The sequence below is a fragment of the Excalfactoria chinensis genome, chromosome 3, assembly GCF_039878825.1.
Source record: "Excalfactoria chinensis isolate bCotChi1 chromosome 3, bCotChi1.hap2, whole genome shotgun sequence".
Taxonomy (NCBI): domain Eukaryota; kingdom Metazoa; phylum Chordata; class Aves; order Galliformes; family Phasianidae; genus Excalfactoria; species Excalfactoria chinensis.
Window position 1 is genome coordinate 56,853,221 of NC_092827.1, and position 12,962 is coordinate 56,866,182.

The 12,962-nt window shown below is 52.1% G+C and overlaps 1 protein-coding gene across 6 annotated transcripts in view; it reads right to left on the reverse strand.

Moving 5' to 3' along the window:
• ARID1B (AT-rich interaction domain 1B) overlaps positions 1-7,449 on the reverse strand; it is a 311,674-nt gene extending 304,225 nt beyond the window's left edge. For 2 of the 6 annotated variants that reach the window (XM_072331166.1, XM_072331167.1), the window contains exon 1: positions 5,876-7,447. In XM_072331166.1, coding sequence (XP_072187267.1) covers positions 5,876-7,405 — 1,530 coding nt within the window. In that variant the 5' untranslated portion in view covers positions 7,406-7,447. Of the gene's footprint in view, positions 1-5,875 lie in introns of all 6 variants that reach the window. The other 4 variants (XM_072331170.1, XM_072331168.1, XM_072331169.1 and 1 more) reach the window with 3 other exon arrangements.
• Between the last annotated feature and the right edge of the window lie 5,513 nt (positions 7,450-12,962).

Below are 12,962 nucleotides of genomic sequence, written 5' to 3' on the forward strand. Positions count from 1 at the left end.
TTCTTTCACAGACACAGTCAGCAGAATTTCTCTTTAAAAAGGCCATGCACGCAGCACGGCACAGGAGGACACCTCAGTTCAGCTTCTCATAATTTCCCAGTCGGAAGATTAGCAGCACCCTTGATAAAGTGCAGCTTTGCTTTGAGAAGTTGCTTGTCACGTTCTTGTGCTGTGCATTCACCACATCCCAAACATGCACTCCTGGGACTACTCCCTTTAAGGAGGGCAGTCTGTCTGTGGGAAAGCAGGCAGGCCTGGTGGCAGGGGAAGCCCCACGCACCCCACAGCCCAGCACGGGGTGTCCTCGCACTGCACTCATCAGAGTCACTCTCTGCAGTGCCTACCCCACACCCAGCATGTGCTCAACCTCATTTTGCTTAGAGATCCTGTGAGAAATCCAGTGGCTTTACAGAGATGACACTGTACTGTTTTAGGGTTCTCCTGAACATGAGGAATGCCAGCACTTCAGGTGGCAGTGCCTGGTTGAAGGGGAGCCTGCACTGATACAACAGGCCAATCCTCAGCTTCGCTCAGCCTTTTCAGCCCTCTGTACACAGAAACTACGTGAATGCCTGTAATGCTGACACTATCCCAGAACAGAATGCAACTGCAGCAAGACTGCATGCACCCAAAGCTAATGCTCACGGCACCAAGGCCCTGTTTAACCCAGCCTGCAGGTGCACCGAGGTTTGCCCGCCCACCTGAAAGCACATATTGCATGGCCCCATGCCCCACCCTGCACACGGGAGCACCACGTTGTACCACCATGCTCAGTGGGTCAGGCAGGACCCATGCTGCTACTGAGGAACCAAAGTCAGCTGAGAGCAGTTCTGCAAGCACCAGGGGTCTCCTGTGTCCAGCACTGCTCAGGTATGCTGAGATGAGCCAGCCCCTGAGGATGCCGTGGCAGCTGGGGAACGTCATCCCAAGCAGATGGGATCTTTTGGAGCCAACACGCTCCCAGTGGGTCACAGCTTCAGAACTGAAAGAAGATGGAAATCAACCCCCAGCCCTCCTGCACCACAGCAGTGTGTCAGCCCTGCCCTATAATGCTGAATGAGGATGCGCACCATTAGGCAGCAGGAACACACTGCAGAAATTCAGAGGGTAACCTTACGATCAGATCACCAAAAGACAAATCTGATGGAATCACAGAATCACACAGAAACTTTCCAGCTTTACAGAAAAACAAATACATTTAATACAGGCAAGGCTTCTGTAAAATGAATTCTATCCAGATATGATCATCTCCCCAAGATTTTCATGTATTAAATGTATTTGCCTCTCTCTGCAATGTAAGAACAATGCTGCTCAATACCACTTCTCCACAACTGGTTTTCAAAACAAATTCGGAAACCACTAAGGTATATTTTTAATTTAAGTTTAATTAAAGTCCTCATTCAATCCTACCAAAACATGTATTTAGCACAGTGTAAATAGCCCCAAAATTGAAAGAAAAAAAAAGTTTTTTTTTCCCAAGTACCTTAATAATCACTATTCTAAAATACATTCCAGCAAGCAAACCTACCACAAACACATGCTGCTGAGATTGTAAAGCCTTGAGCATGCATGCACAGTCAGTGTGGCAACACTGCTTTACATATCCACAGAGAATCCTCCGAGCCTCCTGATAAATGGCACGTTTTGAAAAAGTAATGAAATGTAACTTGCTAGGACACGGGTACAATCCTAAGGACACAACGATAAATAAACGACTGCCATCCTCGCACCAGCAATGGGAATCTCAAGTACCTATGATAAAACGTTTGAGGCGCAAATGTAAGGAAGAAAAAGATCTAACAGCAGCTATAACTTGTTTTCATTGCGTGAATTTCATCTAGTTTTAGGTAAGACGGTATTTCAGCATGAAACACAATCACCTAGTAGACTATGCTGAGTAATTCTCAAAATTTTATTTGATATGTGTAACTGAAAGAGATAACGGCAGATCAAGCGCATTAGTTCCCCTCCCCGTGGATTTGGATCAGAATGCCAAAAGCCTGTTGCTGACAACTTGGTGGCAGAACCACATGGCAGAGCTGGTAGGACAGCAGGCAGGCCTGCGTCTCTCTTCCCTCACCGTACCTTGCAGACAGGGTCCCGCTGTTTGATATGTAGGCACAAGCACTACTACAGAAAGCCAGGACTGAGCACCAAACCGCAACGTGTCAAATACATAGTCGTAATATATATATAGATGCTACTGACTGAGAAAACCATTTGCAGCTTCTAAATGGAGGCTATGTGACTAGTAATCTGTTTATTCAAAAATGCACGGGGAAAAATATATTTTACTCTCCCACTGAGACATCAAGAATCTATTTGCCACACCAACAGCTGCTAACGGCCCTCGGACACATACAGGTCGGGGCTCTGCAGCCCTTAACCAGAGCTCCCAGCCAGTTTGGCACAAAGAGAGCTACAGAATGGGGCATACTCAGTTTCCCTGTTGCAAAACAGACGGCTGAGCCATGTGCACACCAACTTGGAGCAGCCCAGCAGATTTTCTCCAACACCCGGTCAGCATCCTGTGCCCTGCAGGCATTCCCAGAGAGACCCACGTGTTTGTGTGTGTGTGTGGAGGTGCGCAGAAATGTCACATACATGCACAAAGGAGGAGAGGTATATATGACACAGACAGACCGATGTGCTCAGCTGCTGCAGCGCAGATCAGAGCAGGAGAATGAAAGGAGCCTCAGGATGGTACTATGTGAGTTCACTAGCAAGCTGAATAGTGGGGTCACCAAGCATTGTGCTGGTACCACAAAACCCCTCCACAGCTGCAGCACGTAGCAGCGTGAACAGTATCAATCTACTTTGGAAATGCATGTTTCTTTGAAAACAAGAAGCCTTTTTTTTCAGCTGACACTTCCTCTCACTATTGGATATGGAGATTAAATGAAACAGAAGCAAAATTTCCTTGAATAATTTAATAGGCTGTACAAGCACAGAACTCAGTGCAGAACGGGGCTCCACAGCCACCAAGCTGCCCACTGAGGCAGGAACCCCCTGCATGAGCATCTCAGCTCCTCAGGCCCCTGGCGGCCCGGCTCCCTGCTCACAGCACAGCAGTTCCTATAGGTGTGGGGGCCAATCATCTCCTGCTTTGCAAAGACACATGACAACTGAGTGTATTCTAATGCGTGTGTACACACACAGCTTACGCACAGGTGACTATTAAAAAAAAATAAGAGAAGCCTCGTGCTCAGCTGCTGGACTGGATCTTACCTTCTGCTCTTTTAGAAAGCCTCCATTTCTCTACCTACTGATCAAGTACACCTGGAGATGGACACTTGGGAATTAACAGTAAAAGGCAACGCACGGAAATAACTGTGTTCTGTAAGCAAGTATTTCTTTTTGTTTTTTTAATATTTGATGCAACCCATTTTCTATGTTAAAAACATTCATTTGAAAGCTAAGAAAAATTCTTATCTCAACCACAACGCTTAGATGGAAAAATCTCAGTATGAAGGACGGCGATGAGCTGCCTTTATTACTATTATTTTGAGAAAAAAATTACAAATAAAAAGATTAAAGAATAGCACCCTTGGCAGTCTGCTCTTTGTGAGCTGCATCTTATTTCCTAACGGTACCAGGGGAAAAAAAGATCTGTGAGAGAGGACATAAACCCATAAATATGAGGAAGTATTTCTAAGGGTCATACTGAGGACATAATGAATTTACTCTCATGCCAATAAAAATAAAATACTTTTAACAATTCGTGCCATGAGAAACAGCACTCCGAAGAACCATGTGCCGTGCTGTGCCTCTCGGATCACGATTTTCCCAGCTTTAGAAGCAATGGATTCCAAACTGCCCGTGTTCAAAGGCAAGAGAACAACGCGGTGTCCTTACATGAATTACAAAAGGGTACACACGAGGAGCCTCGTTACCCTGTGGCTCCCAGGGCTCCTGATAGCAGTGCAAAATTAGAAGGTAAAAATCGACGCTCAGAAGGAATCTCACTTCCGTGGAAGAAATAAAGGAGGTGGAATGAGACCCACAGACACGAAGGAGAGCTCTGTAGGCAGCGGGCAGACACAGCCCGGGCTTCTGCTACTATTTTTTATGCTCCACGCCTCTCCCACAGTGTCATCCCGTCTTTTCTCCGGGTTTTGTTGCTTGAAGAACGCACTGTACGGGCACACCCCGCTGTGGGAGCGCCCAAACATGTACGCCCGCGTTCGTTCTTGCCGGTGCTCACTGCTAAAAGCTATTACCGGATTTAACAGCTCTTTAACTGCAAGGACTCGCTGAAGGGAAAAGCGAGGCACGCCGTCCTAGCGCACCGCTCCACCTAACACCGTTCGCCGTCCTGCAGGGAAGTGGAGCACAGCCTCCCACCGGAGCAGCGCGAGGGGCTCCTCCCGCTGTTCCCGCAGCACTCCTGCCCCACTTGGGCCGCGCGGAGGCACGGCGCTGCTCGCTCCTTTGTACGGCGCCCGCCGTCACCTCACGGCAGCGCCGTGCGCGGCGAGGGGTGCCGCGGGAGTCTGAGCTAGGCACGAGCCCACACCGACGGAGTCAAGTTTACGGTGGGATTTTAATACCCATCTAGACGTATAAAAACAAAGTAGGCATTCTGTTTTCGCACGGCCCTCACCCCTTGCATAACACCCGCAGCTGCGGCGCTGCGAAGCGCCTCAGGAGCACAAAAGGTTTCACGCGCGCAACTCGAGAGCGGCTCTCAAAGGCCGCCTTCTTCCCAGCACGTCCCGTTAGCGCGGAGCCCAACGACCACCGACACCCGCGTAGGGCCGACAGCGGGAAGGACGAGAGAGGGCAGGAGGGCCCTCCTCGCCCCCGGCTGCCCCCCTCCTTGCTCGCTCCCGCGCAGCCGCACCCCCCCCCCCGCCCCCCCACCCGCCCGCGCGGCCGCTCCGTGGCGGCGGGGCCGTGGGTGCCGGCATCGCTGCTCGGCGCTGCTATTTACATCAGCGGCGCGAAGTGCCCAATGGCGAGCGGGGAGCCAATCAGATGGCAGATTAGATGTCAACTCGGAGGCAGCTGTCTGGAGACTGTTGCAGCCCGTTTACCTCCACAATTCAAATTCCAAACCTTGCGGAGAAGCGGAGCCGCTCCTCGCCAACGGGCTCCGGCCGCGACGGCGACGCGCGGCGGTTCCCCGCCGGAACGAGTGCGGAGGGGCGGCTCTCGGCAGCGCCCCGAGCCTTAACGCCCCCCGGGCCCCGACCCGCCGGGACGGGCCCGGCGCCCTACGGATGCGAGGGGCGAAGCGCGGCGCTTGGGCCGGAGCGGCGCCGTGAGTCAGGCGCACAGCGGCGCGCACACACGCGCTCTTCCCACAGTGAGAGAGGGGGAAAAAAAAAAACGAAAAAAAAAAAAAAAAAAAAAAAGTAAAAAAAAAAAAGGAAAACGAAAAAAAAAAAAATAACAGCCGAGCTGCGCTGAGCGGCGTGCACTGCGGTAACTCCGCGTTAGTGACAAACTAATTTGTGCGGACAAGTCGCTGTGTTCGGAAAGAAAAAATAAACCCCGAACTGTTAGAAAAAGAGAGAAGCGCAACGGAAAGCCCCAAGGGAACACACCGACCCCGCACAACGCGGCCGCACAGCGCCCGCTCGGCCGGGCCGCTCCCGCCGGGCCCTCCGCCGCCGCTCCCAGCAGCAACGCGGCCCCAGAGCCGCGCGGCGCGGTGAGGCCCAGCGGGAGCCCGTGCCCGCAGCACGGCGGGTGTCGAGAGGGGGGCAGCGAGCAGAGGGAGCGACCCACGCGGGGAAGGGGGGGATGGGAAGAAGTGAGGGGGGGGGGGGGAAAGGGAAAATAAAATCTGAATAAAAATAAAGAAAACAAAAAGCGGCGTGGGGACCCGCGAGCGGCGCGCGGGCCCCGAAGCGGGCGCCGCGGGGCTTACCTGCGTCCTGCCGATGGGCTGCGCGGTGCTGCCGGGGCTCATCGCCGGGTGGTTCCTTTGTTGCGCCGCTGCCCAGGCCGGGCTGGCCGCCCCGTACTGCGCGCCCATGTCCTTGCCCATGCCCATGCCCGCTGCCTGCTGGCTGCCCGGGGCGGCCGGCGCCGCCTGGGGCTGGGGCTGGGGCTGCGGCGGGGCGCCGGGGCCGCCGTAGTCGGGGTATCCGCCGCCGTAGCTCCGCATCATGGGGCTGGGAGACGTGAGCAGCTGGTTGAGGGTCGGGGTGGCCCCGGACGGGTGCTGGTTCTGCCCGGAGAACCGCGCGAAGCCGCCGGCCGCCGCCGCCGCCGCCGCGCCTGAGGCAGCCTTGCCGAGGCCGGCCCCGCCGCCGGGGCCCATCATCATGCCGCCGCCCGGCTGCCGGGGCGAACCCAGCACCCCGTAGCCCGCCGCCGAGCCCCCGTAGCCGCCGCCGCCGCCGCCCGCCACGGCTCCCGCCGCCGCCGCCACGGCTCCCGCGCCGCCGCCGCCCGCGCCGCCGCCGCCGCCGCCGGGCCCGCGGCCGTAGGGCGGGTAGTGGTTGTACTGGCTGTTGGGGTACCCTTCGTGCGAGTTCTGCAGGGGGTCCATGCTGTTGGGGGCCGCCGCGGGGTGCATTATCCCCATCCCGGGGCTTTGTTGTCCGCCATGTTGATCAAAGCAAGGCCCGGCGCGGCTCGCCGTAGCGCTGCTGGCAGCGGCAGGGGCAGCGTTGCCATAATAGCTGTTGAACTCCGAGACACCCACCGCGGAGGGGCCGCCGCCGCCGCCTCCCCCGCCGCCACCGCCGCCGCCGCCGAGGCCGCCGCCGCTCCCGGCGCTCGGGGGCGGCTGCTGGGGCTGCTGCTGTCCGCCCAGGGGTCCCAAGCCGGGGTGCTCGTAGCGGCCGCCGATGGGCTCGCCCATTTTGCCGGGCATCTCCTCCTCGTCGGCGCCTTTATTCAGCATCTGCTGCGGCGGCTGCTGCGGCGGCTCGGCCGGAGCGCCCAGGACGCCGTCTTTTCCTCCATGTTGCTGCTGCTCCATGTCTGCGCCGGGCTGCGCAGCGCCGCCACCGCCGCCGCCGTTGTTGTTGCCGCCGCCGCCGCCGAGGCTGCCGCCGCTATTCTGCGCGGGATGGTGCTGAGGCGGCGGCTGCTGCGGCGGCGGCGGCGGGAAGGGGTTCAGCGGCTGCGGCGGAGCGTGGTGGCGGTGGTGCGGGCGGTGGGCATGGTGGTGGTGGGCATGGTGGTGCGGGTGGTGGGCACGGTGGTGGTGGGGCGGCGCGGCGGGGTGATCGCCTCCGACGCTCTTCAGCTTGTGGTTGGGGAGCAGCCCCGTCTCCATGGCCGAGCCCGGGGTGGAGGAGGAGGAGGAGGAGGAGGAGGAGGAGGAGGAAGGCGGCGAGGACGACGAGGAGCGCGCCGCGGAGCCGCCGCCGGCCTCCTTCAGCGCCGGCTCCGAGGAGGGGCCGCCGGCCGCGCTGCCGCCGTTGGGAGCGGCGCGGTGGGCCATGGCCGGCTCGCCGTGCTGCCGCCGGGCCGGCGCGGGGTGCTGCTGCTCGGCGGAGGGCCCCCCCCCCAGGGCCGCGCTCCGGCGGGCCCGGCGCCTTGCCCTGGCCGTTGTTCGCCCCCGCCGGAGCCGCCGCCACTTGCGCGGCCATGATCACCGCCACATCGCGAGGTCGGAGGGACCGGAGCCGGGACCGAAAAGACCAAAAATCGGGCAAAAAAAAAAAAACAGACGGGAGTTCGGCCCCCGCGCTCAGCGAGGGGGGTGAGCCGGGGAGGGGGGGAGCGGGGGGATGGGGGGGAGAGGAGCGGGGCGAGAGGGGCTCGGCCGGGCCGGGGCGTCCCTGCGGGCCGCTGCGCTCCGCAGAAATCCCCTCCTCGAGTCCGTGGCCGAGAAATGCTGGGAGCGCCTTACGGTGCGCGCCCGCTGCCGCGGTGTGACTTCATGTTGGAAGTTTTTTGTTCGGGTTTAAATGAAACTTTTTTTTTTTTTTTTTTTTCCTCCTTTCCTCCCTAACCCGGATATGGGTACGCGCACGTCTGCCTGAGCCGCGCCGGCCCAGCATGGCAGCAGCGAGCGGGCGGGCGGGCGAGCCCCGGCAGCCATCGCCCCCTCCGCGCCCCGCGCACTCGCAAAACGCGGACTGGACTCCGCCGGCCCCGGCGCTCGCTGCCCGCGCCGGGACGTGGAGCGGCGAGGGGCGGCTGATCGCGCTGCCCCGCGTCCGCTCGGTGCTGCGAGGACGGGGCCGGCGGCGGAGCGGCCGGGCCGCGGTCGCCCGCGGGCGCTGCCCCGAGGGAAGGGAGGAAAGGAGCGGGCGGCCCTGAGAGCGCTGCCCCGCGCCCGGCCTCGGGGCTCCGCAGGCGGCGGGCAGAGTTCGGAGCTCTGGAAAGGAGCTCCGTTCCGTTCCTCTGGCAGGGGATGCTTGCTGTTTCGCGGAAAAACACGGCTTTCTCTCCTCTTTTTTTCTTTTTTTTTTTTCCCCCTCCCCCCCCCCCCCCCCCCTTTTTTTTTTTTCCTATAACACCCCCCCCCCCCTCCGAAATCTGTATTTTCAGTGCTGACAGCTATAAAATGTAACTTAAATTCTGAAACCGTACCATCGGTGCCATTGTCCATATTGCCCAGCTGTCTCCAAATTCTAATGGTCATTTGCGCTGATGATGCTTTTATATATAGGGCTGTTCTCAATATGTTCTCTGTACTTATTTGCAGATAATGGGAGCTGATCAAGAAGAGAGAGGCATATAGTCTTGTAATTGTTTCCCCAAACAATGTAATTTCCAGTGGGCACGGGACACTCATGAAAACACAGCGATACCAGAACAAAAGTCAAAATATGTCATCCAAATAGCACATGGAAAGCTGTTACTGATGACCTACATTTTTAAACCATCCCTCAGAAAGGTTTGGAGGATTTTTTTATGACTATTCCGATACAAACGGTACCCCAGCATAAGAAAAAGTAAGCATTACACACTGCATTAAACTAATAAAGCATCTGGAGGTCAAATACCCTGCTAAGGAAGCAGCTAGCAAACTGAGCTGTTAGCAAATGTCTTCAGTGTAGTAAGGGCCTACAAACACAGTTTTAAACGAATATTTCTATGCATGCTGTTAATGACATTTTCAAATTTCAGAATAGGTAACTGGGAAACTTGATGATTCTGGTAGAGAGAAATGCAGCATGTCATGGGAGGTGCTGTCACGACCAGGTGGACTGCAGGTGGACTTTATCGTTCCCATTGTGAAAGCATTAAAGAAAGAAGCGTCATGCCCTGACATTGAGTTCCACACCGTGATTTATCGATCCAGTACGAACAGAGCAGTTCCAATCCCTTATTAATTTCAGTTCTGTCTGAAAAGTCAGAAGTACTCAGAAATACTCTATTATGGAGCCAGGTTTGAAAAGTCTCACTGGTCATCAAGCACACTTGCGTTAGAACTGCATTTTTCGCTTTCTTTTGGTACTGTTTGCAAGTGCCAAGATGTTACACGGCTACTAGAAAGAAGAGTGGCACAAAAATGGTGAGTGAGTCTAGCAGGGGGAATCAGGTGTGTACCCAGGGGTCATTACGGCCGGTAACGACAACAGATTGCAGTTCTATGCAAACTGCTCGAAAGGGGTATATCATCTTTGTAGGAGAGAGAACAACAGAACTGTACGATGAATTCATGCCAAATCATTCATCAGCTTTTGCCAAGAGAATACTACATCTTTGTTAGTGAGCCTTTTTGACATTTTCTCCTGGATTTTCTTCTTTTTTACATTCAAATGCTCGCTAATTATACACATTAAATCGCGTACATTGATTTTTTTTTGTAGCCTTTCATATGCAAATACAAATATAGATGTCTACTTGTGTGTGTTTATTTCCACGTGTGCTCTAAAATAAAACATACGATCGACTACACTTTTGTACACATTTTATCTGAGCAAAAATATAGATATTTAAACCCCGATAGCATCTGCTGACAGCACCTCGGCAGCACCTCAGAACTTCCCAATGTTCTCCACAACTCATGATCAGGAAAATAACCCACAAAGTTTAACAGAGATTTCCTTTGAGATGATTTCCCCATGAAAAACAAAACAAAAAAAAAAAAAAGGTGATGCTTTAAACCAAGGAGTTGGTACCACTCCTGTTCCTTCCATGTGTTTCAGCAGGTCGGCTGCGGGATTGGAACGAAGAGCCTCTGAAATAGAGGCCCCCAGCACAATGCAATCAGGCTGCTATAAAAGGCAACACATGCCAGTTTTCCTCCCCAATGGCAGATGCCACACCCTCAAGCAGACAGAAGGCACTGCAGTCTGTGCACGGGAAGCACAACACAAAGCAGCGATGGTTCGGTTTTGTAGATCACAAATAATGTTGAAATTCCTTTTGCCATCTTTGCCCAGATGATGAGTGGTAGTGTTTGTTAAATTCAAATCCTCCTTTCCAAAAGCTCTCCTTTTATGCATGAATTATGAATTTATTATAATCTAACGTAAGAAAGCTCTAATTGCCATGCATATTACCTACTGCAAAATGATTGCGTTGATATTTGGTACCACAAGCGTGCAGTTTCAACTTTCGTTCTGTTTTCATCGTTTCTTCAGTGTAATTATTTTCTATATACCAACCTTGTCCAGGCGTGGATTCTGAATTTCTTCCCTGATGAATTACAAACTCCCGTGCTCTGGGATCCTTTTCCAGGATAAACAGTAACATTTTCTGAACGTGTTGTTGGCCACTGGTGTGCAGCGTTGGCTGTGATGTCTGCACAGGCCTCTGAGCCCTGGTAAAAGTTAGCACAGTGTCCCTGTTGGGTCATTGCAGTAGCTTTTAAGTCATACATTGTGATAGCAAAGATACAGAATGCCAACCAATGGTTTAAGAGCTCCGAGGCGTTATTTTGGAGATGCTGGAAGAAACAGCACCGTTGGGCTGCTTAATTTGTATTTATGTGTTATACATATATATATGTGTTACGTGAGAACACAGTTGGAGGTTTAGGAGCCTGTTGCATCAGAGCTGGGTATCTACAAGAGCCTTAAAAGTCCCTTTATCCCTTTTTGTTCGGTTCTTGTTTTGCTTTCTGTTTAAATCCACTGTGCGGTTAGATGAAACAGTTGTCAAATTCACCGTAATTCTCAGTTTCCTCCTTTAGACTGGCATTAGAGTTAATGAGCAAAAAAGAGAGAAGTATGTGGGCTTTTATTAAATTATCACTTCTTTTACTAGTTAAACACCCAATCCAAATCGTTCCGAAGTCAGTGCAAATCTTTTAATTGATTTCAATAAGGCATAAATCAGATCACAGAAAGGTAAGCAGACAGCTCCGAGCTCTAACTTTATGCTTTAGCTCAGTATTTGGAGCTCCAGTAATGGGATTTTCCCTTTAAGAGAACCTTTATGTGGTCGACACACACATAAATATAACGTAGCAGTATTTTCTTTATTACGTAATATGTACATTTCAGTCGCAAATGGAATATGTAAACTACTGCAGTTGATAGCCAGCTGATAAGCAAGATTCTGTTAGGTGTAAAGGCTGCTTGTGAGTGTAATCTTTTTATTTCGGCCGGTCATAATGAACTCGGAAAACACACAGTTTATGCCAACAGATTGTGGCCTAAAACACGCACAGAGTGACACATTCTACCATTTAATTAAAATCCATTCTTTAGCAGCCACTAATCCCAGGCACTTTAATTTTTTTCCCTGTCAATGTGTAAACAAAAGGACTTCAAAACACCACCATCTCCATCTCAAGAATGTCACACACGATTTTATTACGGAAACTCAACGTTAGCCATTTTTCACCTTGCAGGATTTGGACCACTTGAACAGAATGTTTAAATCCCGCAGTTCTACAAATGCACATCATCCGTTGAAGTCAATAAGATCACTCACTTCCTTAACGTTAAGCCCTGATTAAGTGCTTCTGTGGACCGAGGCCTCTAGGAACAACAGCTCCGGAGTCTGTACTGTGGTGAGATAGCAGCTCAGGCACTTTTCTAAATCAAAACAAAATCTTCTACTTGGCAGTGAGAGGAGGTGGTGTTGGTTTCTGCTTTTACCCACCGCTGAAATTTGAGCCTTTATATTGAATTTCATCAACATTTCTGGATCTTTTGTCGTTGTCTGAGAGTAGCACTAAATTTTGGGGGAAACATGGGAAAAGGGCAGCCTTCCTTTAAATGAGAAATTGATGGTCCTGTTCGCACTTAAAGAGGAAATCTTAAGCAAGATTCAGTGCAATGGTAATCACACAGTTCTCTGCTCATGTTTTTGTTTTTTTTTTTTTCCTAATTTTTCTGTCTTTTATGAATCTTTTCTTTGCTGATGTGCAAGAGACAGAACTAACCCATTGGGAAAGCGAAAGAAATATTTGCCATTAGCTGCACATTGGTCAGAGATCCCTTCTTTTGTCAGCTGTGGTGGGCTGGCCTGGCTGATGCATAGAAGAAAGTCGGACTCTTAACACAAAGTTTTCAGACTCATAAAATAAACAAGATTAGTATCTTGGCTGTAAAAAAGCAGCATCTTCCAGGACTAAAGAAGTAGTCTTTTCCTAACCTTTTTCAGGTGTGCTTTTTATATGGTACAATGCAAGTACTATCTAAAATCTATAATATTTATCAACCGCTGTTTCTAGGACCAGATTACAGTGGCTTCTATGTATGTCTTCACCAAGAAAAATAATTTTTTGTGGAATATTTGTATGTACAGATGGAAATGTGTGGATTTCAGTAGGAGATAGCATGCTTTTTCCTTTGCAAACTGAATTTCTTTTCCAACATTATTCCGCAGCTGATAAGCAGTTCTGAGGAGGAAGGGAGTAAAAATTAAATGTTTTGCCTGATGTACTCTATTTCTAACCCATTTCTGTAGTAGATGGCAGTTCACAGTCTCTATTCCAACAGCTCTAAGTCCTTTAGATGGAGCCCCACCTTCCCCTTTTGCAGCGGTTATTAATTCCCTCCTTCCCATACCTATCTTCAGTCCTTACCCTTTTGCATGTACATGCACGTTCACACTCCGGATAACCCCAGATTCCAGCAGGACAATTT